An 18197-nucleotide genomic window follows, 5' to 3' on the forward strand; every position below is an offset into this window, starting at 1 on the left:
CTCTCTCTCTCTCTCTCTCTCTCTCATTCTCTCTCTCTCTCTCTCATTCTTTCTCTCTCACACACACACACACACACAGAGAGAGAGAGAGAGAGAGATAATAATCTACTTTCTCTGTGTTCACTTTTCTTTGCTTCTCAGGAGTTCTTTGGTCTACGGTAATCTGGCATTCTCTCTTGGCCTATTTATTAAACTGCTTCCTTTATACCATCCCCCATCTTGTTAAAGCATTTTTATGTAAACATTTGCCAATCCCCAAATGAAGCATTCTTCTGATGGCTTTTCTACCCAGCAGCTTCCAGAAAAATACAGTTTAATAGAACAAACTATGGGGCATCGTAAATGCAATTCCTGGAGACTGTAGAATTGTGAAAAAGGCTTTTCTTATTCCTGGACTAAGCACTTTGTTCCAGGACACATACATTATTAGATAGCATTTAAAAACTAAATAAAAAATTTGAGGAAAAAAATCTTTATTTAGCAATGGTAGTTAGAAAGGTCTGCATTATTTTCTCAACTTTACATCCTAGTGATAGACCTGGGGCTGTTCATCTTTAGATATTGTAACATGAGACAGAAAGTGGATGTGAGAAAGACTTTAAATAATTTTAACAAGTAATGTGTATGAAAAAGACACCTTTTTATTCTCTGTGCCACTCCAGATTTACTGTTCAAAGTAAAATGACTTCTGGGACAATTTGGAAGATTATTTGCCAACCAACAGACCTTTCTATCAAGTGATATTTTTTTCTTCTGGCATGTAGCCTACATAGTTCTTTATTTTAACTTCTTATTACCTGTTTCAATCTTTTTTGATATCTTTATTCTACCTAATTATATTATTCGCTATTCTATTATCTTAATTGGCCAATGTTCAAGTGGCAGACTAGTAATTTTCAGAGTGCATATCAGAAATTTACAGATTAGGGGCTGATGTATACTATATTTGAAAACAACATATATTGTTTTGTAGTATAAACTATATTAAATTAAAATAAGTGTCTTTGCTGGAGCAAATATGCGAAGGTAAACTTGAATATTGATCATGGTTGACAAGTAGCAAAAGGAACAGATAGGTGTTCCTAGGTTAAGGGAAGCATACAGGAATCTTGCGGGTGGTGAGAGGAATATACCATTTCAATATTATAAAATAGAACATAGGTATTAAAATGTTAAAAGAACATTGTTTGAGTCTTTTTTTAATCTAGCTGTTTTTTATCTAAGGTTTCAATACTATAACCTAATCTTTCCCCCAAATTTAGTATTTCTAGCTAAGTTTTGTTTTAATGAAGAGAAGTAACATATATTATCAGTGTAAGTTAAAATGCATTAATCCATACTTGTTGGGTCAATAAGTAAGGCGTGAATTAAGTAAGAAATAAGTAAGAATACATTGTCTGACATCTGTTCTCCCTGACTGTCCTCAAACTCGTAAGGACCCTTTAAACAGTGCTGTGCATCAAACCAAAGTGATTGAACTAACATTGCTTGATCATCACCCATGTGCTGTGCTCAGCACTCCACTGGTGCCTGTGTCATTTGTATTCATCTCATTATCTCCATTTGACAGATGACAAAACTAGACTCAAAGTCTAGTTTTGAAATTTATCCAATGCCACAAAGATATCAGTGGCAGAGCCAGTGTCCAAACCCAGGTTAAAACGACCCAGATCTGTTTTTCCACTAAACCATACCACTTTCTTAGAAATGTTTTGAAATATTTTCACGATACTGATAGAAGTTTAAATCTTTTCCAAAAATCCAGTGAAGTGTTTCCTTATAACGAAAATTTATATTACTTCCCTATCATTGAATTAGTTTTTGAACTCAGAAGAGACAGTGTGATATAATGGAAAGCAGATAGTAATTGAAGCCTGACAAATCTGCTTTTAAATCTGAATTCACTATTTACTTGCTTTAAGTCTTTACATAAGTTACTTCACTCCTCTCAGCCTCAGTTTTTTCCTTTGTTTGTTTGCTTGTTGTTTGTTTTTCAGTTTAATATATAAAAAGAGAATAATGCAATCTACTCTACCACATAGGAAATTATAAGAAGCATGGATTAGTGTTTAGCATAGAATAAACATGCAATAAATGTTAGTTCCCTTAATAATACTTTTAGTATTTTTCTAGGGGCTTCATAATTTTTTTAAAATCTCCTTCTTAGGTAGTTTAAATTATTTAAGCAATTTTACTATTATTAATGAAAGTTAATAATTTTCTTGTTAAAGTTAAGTCATTTTAAATGTCTTCAGTGGCAATCATACTGTAGTTAAAATGTCACTCTTTTCTCACATTTATATAATCAACATTTTCCATTTTTATTAACAGCCCTGAAATTTTATTTTATTTTTTATTTTTAACTTTTAGATTCTGGGGGTTTATTAAAAAGTTATATCGCATGGTGCTGAGGTTTGGAGTACAATTGAACCTATCACCTAAAAAGTGAGCATAGTACCAGATAGGTAGTTTTTTAACCTTTTTCCCCTTCCCTCCTTTTTCCCTTTTGTATTTCTCAGGATCTATTGTCCCCATCTTTATGTTCATGTGTACCCGATGTTTAGCTCCCATTTATAAGTGAGAATATGCAGTGTTTGGTTTTCTGTTTCTGCATTACTTAGGATAATGGCCTCCAGCTGCATCCATATTGCTGCAAAGGATATGATTTTATTCTTTTTTATGGCTGTGTAGTATTCCATGGTATATATGTACCACATTTTCTTTTAGTCCACCATTGATGGGCACCTGGGCTAATTCCATGTCTTTATTATTCAAAAGCACTACAATTGTAATGACTCCAAACTATCCCCACATTCAGATAAATGTACCACGATATTTTAACCATTTCTCCATTATATGGAAGTCAGTTTTCAGTTGTGTTTTTTTTAACATTAGAAAAATAATGCAGCAAGCCTTGAACACAAATCTTTTCATGTTTCTCTGATTATTTCTTTAAGATAAAATCCTAGATTCGAATGATCAGGTCAAACAGTATTTTAAAGTAGAAAAATTCTAAAAATCAAAAAAATTCCTTGTCGGTAGAACATTATATATAAATGAATGTGATTATAATATTACTATGTATTTTCCTCTTTTTTTATTATATATAACCCCATTTTGAGAGTAATTTTCATTTGGGAAATAAACTTTTTTTTTTTTTTTTTTTTTTTTTGAGACGGAGTCTCGCTCTGTGGCCCAGGCTGGAGTGCAGTGGCCGGATCTCAGCTCACTGCAAGCTCCGCCTCCTGGGTTTACCCCATTCTCCTGCCTCAGCCTCCGGAGTAGCTGGGACTACAGGTGCCCGCCACCTCGCCCGGCTAGTTTTTTGTATTTTTTTTAGTAGAGACGGGGTTTCACCGTGTTAGCCATGATGGTCTCGATCTCCTGACCTCGTGATCCGCCCGTCTCGGCCTCCCAAAGTGCTGGGATTACAGGCTTGAGCCACCGCGCCCGGCTGGGAAATAAACTTTTAATAAAAGTGGGACTTTCCTAGAGACATTGTATTTATCATATTTGTAAAATGTCTTTCCATTTTGTGGATTCTCTCTCTGAGAGGAGACGGTGTTCAGTACATGAAACAAGAAGTGTCATTTGGCTAGAAAATGGGTTTGTGCTCATGGCGAAGAGTCAGCAAATTAGGAGAAAGAATGGTCCATGTCAGTGACATTCATCTGTCATGGAATGTGCCCAACTGCAAGGACACAGCAGCCCACCCAGAACCCTTTACAGGGTCTGCCCTTACCAGCATGGCACCTCAAAGTTTCCATTGACTGCATCGGAGATCAACACTCGGTTAATTAGTCACAATTTTCAGCATCTAAGAGTGTCAACCAGGGGTCTGCCTGTTCACATGGAGAGATTGCTGCTCAGAGAAGAGAGGAGCTGAGATCTGTCCCTGCAGCTGGCAGGCTCTGGGACAATTGTCAGGGGATTGAAGTGATTCAGCCATAGAGAGCAGCACGCCGCAATTTCACTGACAGTTTTGCATCTGTCCCTCTCTCTGCTAAATGCTGCTGGCTGGTAGCAAACTTAAAAGGGAAGGCTGGAAGAGAACAATAAAGGGAGGTGAAAGCTCTTTAAATCATTTCCTTAGCTGAATTAAGATGAATCTCTTGTAAAGAACCATGATGACTGGCCGGACCTAGCCGATAGACTAGTTTTAATTGAAACACAAAAGCTTTCAGGGATGCTTTGGGACGAGAACCATAGTGCAAGTTACATTCTGTCTCTACCTACCTAGTTTCCATTGTGAATTTCCTAAATATATTCATTATTTTCCTCAGAGTGGGTCTGGGGACAGGGGAATGTATATTAGAAAAAGCCAGAGCCACAGTTTTCTCCATATTGTGGTCAATTCAAAAGAAAAACAGTGGTTAAATGTTTCTAGGTTGCTGCCAAAGCTTTTATTTCAAAGATATATTGATTTATAAAGTTTCAAGACTTTGACAGTGATATACTTCCCCCACTAAATGTCCCTAAAACATCCCCTTTTCTCTTTTGGCAAAAGCAGATTTCCTATATCTAGCCAGAGTCCCAAGAGAATTCTTTAAAAATCATACAGTTTAACCTTTCAATAAATGCCTGGGTCCCTCATGCCCAGTGACTAGCCAAATACCTCTTGAGTGAAGGACTCTCTATCCCTTACAGAGTAGTGCATCTCCAATCTGAACAGTTCTATTGTATCAGTCAGCCTTTAGCTGTACCACAGTTTGAATGCCTGAGCTTTCTGCTTTTTTATTTTTGTGATGACATAGAGCAAATGGCTTCTACTTCCATATTATATTCCTTAACACATTGTAGATTTCTATTGTGTCCTTTTTGAGTCTTCCCGTTAGGGCACAAACATTCTCAGTAGGCTTGTTTTTCTGTTAATTCCTTCATCAAGTATTTATTGTCAATACTATGTGCTAGACAAGGCTCCAAAAAAAACAAAGAAGAATACTAAGCAGTTCCTGCCTTCTACAAGCCCAGTTTAGAGGAAAGATAGACTCAGAAACAGACAACTACAAAATAACACAATGCATAACATAAGTAAGCATAAAAACCTACAAAAACACAGAAATGTGATCTATCTAAAGAAGGGTTGGGTGATAATTTAGTATTAACTTGAGCAGACACCGTCTGAGCCACATCTTCAAAAATGAGAAGAAATGAACTAGTCAAGGAGGAGATGTGAAGTTTCTGATAGAGAAAACAGCATAAATAAATGCCAAGAGATGAATTATAGTGAGGTCTGTGCAGTAAAGAACCTGCAGTTCACTTCAGTATTCCTGGGGGGTAAAGGGTGAAGCTGGAAATAAAGTTGACAAGGTTAAGAGTTAGATCACAAATATATTTCTCACATGACAAAGTTTTGAGTACCCTCTCCAAACACATTGACAGTATCAGGAGAAAGTGTTTGGGTATCACCCAATCCCTGCTTGCCTCCTTCCCTACTCTCCTTAATCAAGAAATGATTATCCCTGAGATGCTAACTATAGTGAGACCAATACACTCTAGTTGATGTACTTAGAGCTTGACCCAAATTACATTGAAAATACTCATCCTCCCATTTTTTCTTTCCCAAACCTCTGAATCTTAGAGAACTGCCTTATTAAGTCCCCTAAACACTATCTCCATGGCTACATACTTGACAATGCAGTTGAGGTTATACAGTACCTGAAATGTACTGATCACTGGATGCCACAGTATCATTGCTTTTTTTGCTATGCTTTGAGTATCCGTGAAGGCAGAAACCATCTGGCCTTAACCTCTGCAGTCTTAGTTTAGAGTCAGTTGCATAGGAAATGCTCAACCAATACTAACACAGTCATTTGGTGTCAATAAGTATTTAAAATCCAAAATGATTTCTCGTATACTCTGCTCTTGTAAATTTCATGATTAAGGTACATCTATCCAATTCTTCTTGCTTTCTTTGTTCCAACTTTATTGTCTGTTCCTTGGTGTGGCATACCCTTTCTCACCTAAGGGCTTTTACACAAGTTCTTCCCCCTATGTCAAAATGTTCTTCTCTATGTCACCAAGTCACTGTGTTTGGTTCTCTTACCCACTCCTACACTCTGCATTTCCCCTTCATGTACCTTATAAACTGACATATTTACTCCTGTAGCTCCAGGGCTTACTCTAGTGCCAGGTACAGAGGTGGTGTTTAATAACTTTTAAATAAATTCATGATTATATGACTACTAATAAGTAATAACTCTGTTCAGTGAACACTAGACTTTTTCAAAGAGCAAACAGAATTAGAGAAGACATCAGAAGTATAAAGACATGGGATTTTAGTTGCCATAGCTGAATTAATCATTTCACCCTTTCAACATATATAAGAAATATACAATTGCAAAAACAATCCTCTGGAACTCAGTTTTATTAATTCAGTCAATAAAAATTGCTAAACATTACCTTGACATTTGCAGTGGTATAGCTATCAAGTTATAGCTGATCTTATCTTGACATTGGACCTTTCTGACTAATCAAGTGCCCTGATTAATTTCTCTGAAATAACTACCGAATTCGTAGTCCTCATCTCTTTTTACCTCAGAGTGGAAATTAATCAAGTGATCATAAATTTAGTAAGCTATATTTGTTGTAAGAATATGTAGAGAAATTTAATATCCAGTGATAAGGGACTGGTTAAATAAGTGATATGTGACCTTGATGAAACATGACTAGCCATTTAAGATGAATAATTATAAAGACTGCCTAGTTATACAGAAAGGGCTTAAAATATAATATGATTTGGAAAAAATTACAACACAACTATGAAAACATATGTAGCTCTGGAGATGGGAGATGCGGATTAAAGGAGACTTTAGAAATGAGAAATAAATAATATGGTTTGTGGATTTGGGGGGACTTTTAATTATGCCTTATGTACAAATTTTAGAAAGATATACATATATATCCTTTAGATTTATATGTATCCATATATATCCTGATATATATCCATATATATATCCATATATATATATATCCATATATATATCCATATATATATCCTTATATATATATCCATATATATATCCTTATATATATATATCCATATATATATCTTTAGAAAGAGATAAAGAGATATATGTATATATGTATACGTATATACATATATACACACACACACACTGGATATCAGTTACTATAATCTACAGCAGTAACTGTAAAGGCTTTATTAGAATGCAAACTACTCAGATTTACATGCTGCTACACTATTGCATGTCTTTTCTATTGTTATTGCAAATTAAAGTCTGTTTATTGTTCAAAAGTATCTCTCGTGCATTATGACTCTAGAAGAGGGCCCTGTCTTCTGAAGTGGAAGTTTTCTGTTACTTAGAAACACACTTATCTGACAGATAAGTGATATTAGAACAACAATACCAGAAATAAGAAAATGAAACACCCAAGTTCACTCTTCTATTAAATCAAATTCTTTCATGTAACTTTTTTCTTCCTTTTTCATATGAATGTATAATTTTTACAACTGACACTCTAATGATTCTTTATATTTTTTCATATTACACAATTTGTAAGTTTTTATTTCCTGCTTCATAAATGTGATTTTAATTGCTGCATAAAGGAAGCAATTTTTAAAAGCAAAAATATAATGCCTCTTGCATTCTTACAGTGCAGGAATAAACCTGAATGTTCTTCCTGACCTTCCTTTTACTGCTAACCATGCACTTTATGGTTTAGCACACAAGACTGTTGTCACCTGATTTCCATTTGAGTAGTAACATGATAATGCAGAGTGCAAGAGGAACTAGGTTTTAGGTGACAGACACATCATTTAATATCTGCTTTTTGTTTCTACAGGGGAATTCTGGCCTGGGATTCAGTATTGCTGGGGGGACAGATAATCCCCACATTGGAGATGACCCTGGCATATTTATTACGAAGATTATACCAGGAGGTGCTGCAGCAGAGGATGGCAGACTCAGGTAAAGATCTGAAACATTAGAATGATTTTGAAAGTAAATCTGCTGCATTAATGAGACACGTTTGTACCTTTGAAGAATAATAATTCTACAAAAGTTCTGTACTTGAAAGATTTTTAAGGCAAGCTTCCTGAAATGACTTTGCAGATCTCTTGCTACTGATTGAATTTCAATAGTATTTGATTTGTGTTTGTTGGTGGCTACCACACTGAACACTGGGCCAGGCACTGTGAGGAGGGGATGAAGATAAATCTTTTGTTTAGATGAGGCCTTCAGTCTAGTTGGAAAGAACATAAATATGAACTAATGGGCAAATAATATAATTACCAAAATGATACACTCTAAGTAGCATTAGCAAGTAAAGCACTGTTATAGATATTGTATGTATTCTCAGATTCAGCAACCGTTTATAGGGCTTTCTCTAGGCATTTAAAGAGGGAAAAATTGAGTCTAAAAAAAACATTCCCTGGGAAGATTTTTCTGAGTCTTGAATGATAATTAGGATTTCACTAACCCTACAAATCTGAGTGGGAACACAGAGAACAGAACAAGTTGTCCCTCAGAAAAAAAAAAGGGAAACCAGCTTGATTTGGATGAAGAGCACAGAGTGGCCTGACTCAGTGGCTCATGCCTATAATCCCAGTACTTTGGGAGGCCAAGACAGATGGATCACTTGAGGTTAGGAGTTCGAGACCAGCCTGGCCAACATGGCAAAACCCCATCTCTGTTAAAAATACAAAAAGTCACTGGGCCTGGTGGTGGGTACCTGTAATCCCAGCTACTCTGGAGACTGAGGCGGGAGAATGGCTTGAACTTGATCCCAGTGAACTGAGATCATATCACTGCACTCTCGGCTGGGTGACAGAGTGAGACCATGTCTCAAAAAGAAAAACAAAAAAAAAAGACACATGGTGAGTTTAGGTTGGTGGAGGGAGTGTAGCCAGGTACTTCTCAGTGATAGAGAGTAGTAGCTGCTTGAGCTGGGCTACTTTCTTTAAGGAACTTAATTGTGGGAAATGAGAATTACCCTCATGGGGTAAATAACATAAAATGCTATGAGATCAAAACCTTAGCTAAAAGGCACTATAGATTGGAAAAATTAGGAGAGATTTTTCAGGAAGAATAACGTGCCCTAATGTCATTTTAGCATCCCTACTAGGTTGTAAATCCCGTCAGGCCAAGCAGTTACATATATATAAGTGGCTCAATAAACTCTTGCTGAAAAAATGAATTTTTGAATAAGTAAATAAATAAAGTGTAGAAGAGGAAGAAGTGAAAATTAATGTGGGAGGTAAGATAGGAAGGATATGTTAAATACAAAATATTTATGACATTTGTTAATGACTGTAAGGAAGAGTTTATTCAAGAGGAATCACTGCAATGGAGATTTTGCAGTAGGGGAGGGAGATTGGTCTTAACTCTGAATACAAAAAGCACAAGTGAAGATGTATAGCCAAAGAGCTGTGGAGTGGAGGTGGCAGTTAGTGCATGGAAAATTACTGAGAGAAAACGTCAAAGGTAAGGGGAATTCTGGCTAAAGGCACTTGGCAGGATTCTTGTTGAAGGCAGGCCAAGCTGATAAATTATCAAGGGTATGGGATAAGGAATTTGATCGGATACCAAGGGAGAGAAATTTTTGATAAACTGACTCAGCAGGATTCTTGCTAAAACTGGGCTAACGAGACCAAATAAAAAGCCTAAGGTCAAGGCCTAATTGAGAGTAGGACCCAGAGAAGCCTGACTCAAATTTAATCAAGGACAGAGTCTTATTAAATAACGCAAGTGAAGTCCTGTAGGTAAGAATGACTTTAGCTTGCATGGAGCCACATTGAGGACTGTGACTTATGGAGCAGAAATGTAAGCTTCATAGCACTTCCTCAGTCTGTTTTTTCATTAAGCATATAAACTACTTTGCTGTTTTTCTTATGAATCAACCAGAAATACTTTTATTCCTTACCCAGTTTTTCTGATGTAGTGATTACTTTTGACAGCTGCATGTTTACAGCTTGAGGAAGAGAATCGCATTTTTTTTTTTTCAGGTACATGTGCATCCTTTATCAACAAAAAAGATACTCCCACAGGAAATAAGCTTTTTGACAATCGAATTTTTAAGCTGAATTAGCTAAATTAATTTCTGAATGAGGACATATCCCCACTAGAGTGAAAGGTTTGAAAAAGATGCTGTGTAATTCTATGAGTCATGGTGGGGATTCTGTTTGCTAACACTGGACCCTAAAGAAGCTCCATTTTTAAAGTTTAGAAATAGACTTGTTAGAGGATAATTTAGAAATTATCTCTAAATTATGATTATGGCGGGCCATAATCATAATTTTTAACCACTCTGTTTAACTACAAGAAGGGGAGAACCTCCACCCTTTAACCAAATTCTGGCTCTAAGCGTGAAACAGATTTTATGTTATATGTTTGCTGTACAATTAAGAATGAAAAGTGACATCTCTGAGAGTGCCAGCATTCTTTGCCTGCAAACTTAGTGGCAGCCCCATGCCTACAGAGGTAAAGAAAAGTTCTGCTGTGCTAGAAACTTCATTCTTTCATAGTTGTAAAGACAATAATGATAATGAAAGCTGACATTTCTTGAGATTTTATCATGTGCAGGACATTGTGCTAAGATAGATACAGAGATGTCAGATGTAGACACACACACAGACACACACACACAGAATCTCCTACTTCAGTAGCCATATAGGTAGGTACTATTATTGTGGCCATAATAATAAGGACTCAGAAAATTAAGGCTTATTGATTTTAAGATCACCCAGCTAGCTTTGATCACATTAAAAATCCAGTTCTGAATGGCACTTAGGTACTCTCTAAACTCTCATGTGTTGGTAGAATTCCTACATCATGTGGTCTCTGCCTAAAAACTCCCAAAGGTAAAGTTTTTACAATGTTAAGAGGTAATTCTGAATATAACAGAGTTTGTTATTTTTCTATTGAGCCACAATTTCCCTTTTTTTTTTTTTTTTTTTTTTTTTTTTTTTGGCCTCTACCCATTGGTCCTTATTTTGGCTTCCTGGAGCCAGGGCCATGACCTATGACTATGTGTATGAATATTGCCTACTAAGGTTGTACAGCAAACAACCTGCACGATTTTGTACAGTGCTTCTAACTAGACCAACAAAATTCACCTTCTTTCCAATCCACATTACAGCCTTTGCCTATGTGCAGACAGCTAATAAGTATAGATTTTCAGTATTTGGCAGGTGGTCTAGTCCAAGGCATACATTTTATAGAGGGGGATTCTGCAGCTCAGACAAGTGACTTACGCTGAGGCATAAATCATTTGGGCATCCTGTTTAACTAAAATCTGAATGCCCTGACTCAAATAATTAAGATTCTTAGGTAGTGCTAAGAGACAGTAACACCAAAGCCTGAACTAAGCCTGACTAATTCTTTTCTCAGTGTGACAGGAACACTGAGGCTGGACCAACAAGCCGTGAAGAGTATGTTTTATCTCACCATTAGTCCTTAAGGACATGGAAGAAGGACATTGTAATTAGCTCTGGAAAGATGTGGGTTCTAACTTCTGTATATAACACAATTGACCTTGGACAAGTTAAACTCACTTAATAGCTGTTTTCTCATTTGTAAAGTGGTGACAATAATACCTACTTCACTGAGATGTTCTGAGGTGGGATAACCGAGCTCCTTAGCGATGGCAGGCACATAATTGGTGCTCAATAAATTTTACCACCGTTTTTCCCTTTCTCCTTACTTTCCCTCTCTGTCTCTAAGTAGTTTTTCCTCTCCTCTTGCCTCTGTTTCTTTCTTTTCTTCTCTATGCCCTTTCCTATTATACCTTCTACCTTTCCTTCTGCAGTCTCCTTTCACCCTCTATGTTCTTCCCTAAGTTTCCTGTCCCTATCTTTTCACACGCTTTTTTCTCTTAGTCATAACATGGAATTAAAGACCATTAAAAAAAAAAATAGGTATGATGCCAAAAACGGTCCTATACTCCTGTTCTCAAGTTTATAATGTAAGCCGCTCAACCTGCTATGTTTCCTTTGCTTTAAAAACAAACAAACAAAAAAAACCCTATAAATTAAACATAGTTTTCTTTTTTGTAAACAAATCCTTTGGTGTTTCCTTTGAGTTAGAGACACTTAAATTTCTTTAAAATGTACCTTTGCATTATAAATTGCTATGGCCTGAATATTTGTATCCTCCCAAAATTCATCTGTTGAAAGCTGATCCCCAATGTAATGATATCAGGAGGTGGGGCCTTTGAGAGATGATTAGGTTCTGAAGGTGGAGTACTCATGCATGTCTTTGTAAGAGAGATCCTGACTTATATTAGTGCCCTCATAAAAGCTTCCTTGCCCCTTCCTTTATGTGAGGACGTATCTAGAAGGTGTTATCTATGAACCAGGAAAAGGACCCTCACTAGACATCAAATCTGCCAGTGCCTTGGTTTATAGGCCATTTAGTTTATGATATTATGTAATAGCTCAATAGACTAAGATATAAATTATATTTTTGACAGTTAAATAACACTAACATTTACAGAGAAGCTAAGGTCCAGAGAAATAAGGTGATGGGTTTGCTCCAAGGAGAGTAGTAATCTGAACTCTAAATTAGTGGATATGTAATAATCAGATCAATAATAATAATAATATTAATAAAGACCAACATAGTGCTTACAATGTGCGATGTCATTTTCTGGCACATTAGGTCATTTAAAGTGTTAAATGACTCAATAAAACTCATACTATTATTTATTACTCATTTTTCAGATAAGAAAATTGAGGAACTGAGAGGTTAAGCAACTTCCCTAAGTTTGTACTATTAGTAAATATTGGAGCCAGAATTTGAATGTAAGCAGTTTGACTTCAGTGTCCATGTTTCTATTTTATAAGCTATAATGCAGAAAAACAACAACAACAACAACACTTAAAAGACCCACTGTGGTAAGCATCATTCTAAATGCCACTCCTAGACAGGTGCAGTAGCTCATGCCTGTAATCCCAGCACTTTGCGAGGCCGAGTCGGGTGGATCACTAGAGATCAAGAGTTCAAACCCAGCCTGGCCAACATGGTAAAACCGCGTCTCTACCAAAAATACAAAAATTAGTGGGGTGTTGTGGCGGGCATCTAATCCCAGCTACTCAGGAGGCTGAGGCAGGAGAATGGCTTGAGTCGGGGAGGTGGAGGTTGCAGTAAGCTGAGATTTCACCACTGTACTCCAGCCTGGGCAACAGAGCGAGACCCCATCTCAAAATAAATAAAAAATAAAAATAAAACTGCCACTCCCCAAGATTCTATTCCATAATCCATAGAACCTGTGACTATAATGAGATGTCACTCCTGTGATTTTTATATGCTATAATTTACCTCAAAATAGGGAGAGTATACATGTGAGCCTGGTCTAATTACATGAACCCTTAAAATTGGAGACTTTTCTCAGGCTGGTGGAAGAAGTTAAAGAGATTTGAGATGTGTGATGTACTTGACACATTGCTACTGGCTTGAAAATGAAGGAGGCCATGAGAGAAAGAATAGGAATGGCCTCTAGTAGCAGAGAGAGACTCCCAGGCTGACAGCCAGCAATGAAGCAGGGACCTCAGTCCCACAATCTCAAGGAACTGAATTCTGACACAACCATATGAGCTCGGAAGAAGACCCTGAACCTTAAGATGAGAATGCAGCTCAGCTGACATATTGATACAGCCTTGTGAGAACTTAAGCAGAGATTCTGGCCACACCGTGCTAGACTTATGACATACACCAATAGTGAGCTAATAAACATAGTTTCAATTGATAAGTTTGTGGTAATTTTCCTTCTTTCTTTCTTTCTTTTTCTTTTTCTTTTTTCTTTTTTTTTTTAGGTGGAGACTCGCTCTGTCGCCCAGGCTGGAGTACAGTGGCGCAATCTCAGTTCACTGCAACCTCTGCCTTCTGGGTTCAAGCGATTCTTCTGCCTCAGCCTCCTGAGTAGCTGGGACTACAGGTCCCCACCACCACGCCTGGCCAAGTTTTATATTTTCAGTAGAATCAGAGTTTCACCACTTTGGCCAGGCTGGTCTCGAACTCCTGACCTTGTGATCCGCCCGCCTCGACCTCCCAAAGTGCTGGGATTATAGGTGTGAGCCACCGTGCCCAGCCAGTTTGCGGTAATTTTCTAGGAAACAATTCTAGGAGTCCTGGAATCATTATGAAAAAACTTCCTGTGTGTGTGAAATCATAGCCAATATAAAGTGACAGTGCAGACTAAAGGCACAGATAAAGTGAAAAGTGACTTACTCCCTAAGTAGATCAGACTTCAAATCGAGTTCCAGTCTTAGTTGTTGCTGCAGAAAAGAGATATAGGAGAAAGAACACAGTATTTGGAGTCAAAGACCAAGGTTTCAGGTACTACTTGCTAGCTATGTGACTTTGTGCCCCTTTTTAAGCTCTCTGTTCTTCAGTTTCCTCACTGGTGCATTGGAGACAGGAACATTTATCTCTAGAAGATATAGTAAGATTACATGAAATAGTCTTTGTAAAGGAATTATGTGAAAGGCAAGGTCTGCAACACAACCCTGTATCTACAGAGCCAGCTATTTAGCAGAATGCTGAACCTGAGTCACAAGTCTGTGACAGTCAGGGATGGACAGTATGGTAGGCAAAAATCTAAGATGCCCCCTCAATAACCTACAACCTTCTATAATCCTTTTCTTTTAAATGTGGACAGGACCTGTGAATATGATCGGATTCAATTCCATGATTATGCTACTTTATATGGCAAAAGGGACTTCACAGATGTAATTAAGTCCCCTAATCATTTGACTTTGATTTAATCAAAATGGAGATTATCCTGATTCAGACTGACCCATCTAATGAGACTTTTAAAAACAGAGAGATTCTCTTGCTGGCATGGATGAAGCAAACTTCCATGTTGTTAGAGAACCTATGGCGGGCCTGTATAGTGAGGACCTGAAGGCATCCTTTAGGTACTAAGTACAGTCCCCAGCCTACAGCTGGCAAGATAGAAGACATCAGACATACAGTCACAAGGAATTGATTTCTGCAGATTGCTACATGAGCTTATAAGAGAACCCCGAGCTCCCAAAAGGAATGCAGTCCAGCTGACACATCAGTGCATGCAGCCTCGTGATACTTAAAGTAGAGGACTCCTCTGAGTCATGTCTGAATTCCTGACCTGCTGAAATTCCGAGATAATAAGTACATGTTGCCTTAAAGTGATTAATTTGTGGTAAATTGTCATGTAACAATAAGAAACTAATATAGACATATAAATTCTGGACCCTAAAATTCCCTTAAACTGGGCTGTAGAGTAGCTTGCTGGTGCAGGTCTCCAGTAACACCATCACACCCAAAACTTCAGAAACACTGATCAGGCCTCATGACTGGACTTGGGACTTTCTAATACCTAAAGGCAAGAGGCCAAAAGCACAATCAATCAAAAGTGAGGGGTGGACCCAGGCCGGCAAAAGTGGGGAATCTAGTCCCTCAGGTGGAGGGACAGCAAAGATGGAGACTGAGACCTGTTTTACATCTAATGGCTGGAGATGTGAATCTGAGCTGGATTGAGGGAGACAGCCAGAAACTGCAGGGAAAATGTGAGATGAGGGCTAAGTCAAGAGGCAAGGCAAGGCAAGAAGAGCATATGGTGGTTTAGATGAGTTTCTCTGGACAGTGACCATTTTCTGATAGAACTTGTTTTTAAATAGAACTTTATGGGTATGTGTGTTTATGGCTATGATATTTGTCCTTTGCGTAATAAATATAAAATAAAGAAGAGTAGACGAAGACTAAGCAAAATACAGCACATTCGTTTTTACACTACACAACACTAATCACTAGTGATATTTTTGTACATGTCTTTCTCATATTTTTTGCATTTTTAAACTTAGTTTAGATCATACTCTATATATTTAGTATTTGTTTAGCTTCACCTTAGTTCAGAGACCTTTCCCTGTATCAATAAAAAAGCCTTTTCAAATAATTTAATTGCTATAAAGTAGCATATTTAACCATTCACATTGTTAGGAATTTATTTTCAGTTTATCAGCATTTTAAATATATGGACATCTTTTGGAAAACATTATTAACCTTGTACCTCATTATTTCCTTAGGATATATTTCTACTATGGAATTTCTGAACCTGATAGAATGAACATTTTAAAACCTTTTGATACATGTTACCAAATTTATTTCCAAAAATATTCTACCAAATTTTACTTTTACCAACAATGTTGGAGAGGTCCTACTTTGCAATATGTTGTCGGTGTATTTGTATTTTTAGTAGAGACGGGGTTTCACCATGTTGGCCAGGCTGGTCTTGAACTCCTGACCTCAGGCAATTCGCCCACCTTGGCCTCCCAAAGTGCTGGGATTACAGGCGTGAGCCACCGTGCCCAGTCAGCATCACCTATCCTTAAGCAGTATTTGAAAAGAACATTAGGTTTTCTTTCAGAGCAAAATAGATATACATCCATGATTTGAAGATTTTTATTTCTTCACTTGTATTTGAATCATAAAAATGCCTCTGTGTAACTTGAAGTCCCAGAATTGCCAAGGACCAATATGTCATCCTGGGGAAGAGCTATCATATGACAGCCTCCACTTGGCGATGCAGCAATGACATTTTACACAAGAGTGCATTTATTAAAGGCATCCGCAGCACAAAAGCAGCATGTAGAAACAGGCAGAAAAGATGGCTGCTTGCCAATTTCCTGACAAGTGACACAATTTAATCCCTTAGCCTTCAGCATAGTCATTTCTACTCCCAGAAAAGATTTAGAAAAAAAAAAAAAAAAAAAAAAGTTTTTTTTTCTTTAAATCCATTGCTTCATGCATTACTTCCATGTCTGTTTACAGGTAAGATTGTCTTTGTTCTCATAAAAGTCAAGATAACATATATGTTTATTTCAAACAAGAATAATGATTATACTGAGGTTTGACTGTACTGGCAAAGTTGAAAGGTCAAGGACCAATGTTTCAAGAATGCAGTTCTTGTGTATAAACCACAACATTGTCCTTTTGGCTGTCCTTTGACAATTCATTCTTTTGCTTTTTCATTAATGTATATCCACTAACTCACTGATGATTTTAAAATAAGAACATGATGAGAAAGACAGAAGGCAAGGGGAGGAAAAGGAAACACAGAGAGGGAAGGAAAAGAAGGAAGAAAAATGATTGGTAATCATCAGGAGATGAAGTCTTAGAAATGGAAAAGATAAAGCTCAACTTTATTTGTTTTTTTTGTTTGTTTTTGTTTTCTGTGCAAATGAGAAGCACTAAACAGAGGAAAGGGAGTAACTTCCAGGCATCAGAGTCTGACACTTACTCCCAGGACCCACTTACCAATTGTTTAAGGAAATAAAAGATTTCTAGGAAGCGGAAATAGCATAAGAGATTGCTAAATTCTTAGAGTACCTCTCCATGTTGAATTTTCATGAGTTTGGGTGATTGCAAATAAAAAAAACCACACAAGTCACGACATCCAACCTGTCAATTTCCTCTGTATCCCAACTGATTGTTGCACTAAATGACTATGATCATGGTAAATGTTTTATTCAAATGCAGAGACTTTTAGTGCCTCCAAATCCAAGTAAACTTTTATTTCATCATTGTTTTGGGGTCAAAGCAGAATACAAGCCCAGCTGTTGCTCTGAACAGGAAGACTTTCATGAGAAGGGAGACTTTATTACCTAGTATAAATGATACCAGCACTCTCTTTAGAAAGATGTATGATGCAAATCTCAATGGACTTATTCTTATGCATTATTTTTTCCATCTCTCCCAACAAAAATGAAAAGCATTGAAGGGTAACAACCCTCTCTTTTGATTTTCTCTATCCATAATATCAGCCCTATTGTATTTATACAGTACTTGGACAAGAAGAAAATCACCTAGCAAGTGGTTCAGTGGTGACTGCCAATCAACAAGTCCCCAACAATTTAGTATATTACACAAGAAAATTTCTATACAAGAAGAATAATTTCAGCTGCATAGCTGGAAGAACATCAGGCACCCATAAGCAGTCTTTCACAGCTGGAAAGGCATCTCCAGCAGTTTTCCTATTTCTGTCAGCTGCCATGGATTCCAAAAACTGAAATCTACCTATCAGTTGACTGAAATATTAATAACTTTGTGGCAAACATGACTTGTTGGATTTTTTTTTTTCTGTAGCAAATTGTATCAAGACTTCTGGATATATACCTGCATAAGAATGTAATTGCCCCCCTATCTCACACTGTAGACAAATATTAATTAAATGGTATCATAGACCTACATGTAAGAGCT

General features: G+C 37.1%; 1 protein-coding gene across 20 annotated transcripts in view; it reads left to right on the forward strand.

Moving 5' to 3' along the window:
• Positions 1-18197, forward strand: part of DLG2 (discs large MAGUK scaffold protein 2) — a 2166350-nt gene that overhangs the window by 1517439 nt on the left and 630714 nt on the right. For all 20 annotated transcript variants that reach the window (XM_031653896.1, XM_017949244.3, XM_017949248.3 and 17 more), the window contains one exon: positions 7807-7931. In XM_031653896.1, the coding sequence (XP_031509756.1) occupies positions 7807-7931 (125 nt within the window). The remainder of the gene's footprint in view (positions 1-7806; positions 7932-18197) is intronic.

The sequence above is a fragment of the Papio anubis genome, chromosome 12 (genome assembly GCF_008728515.1).
Source record: "Papio anubis isolate 15944 chromosome 12, Panubis1.0, whole genome shotgun sequence".
Taxonomy (NCBI): domain Eukaryota; kingdom Metazoa; phylum Chordata; class Mammalia; order Primates; family Cercopithecidae; genus Papio; species Papio anubis.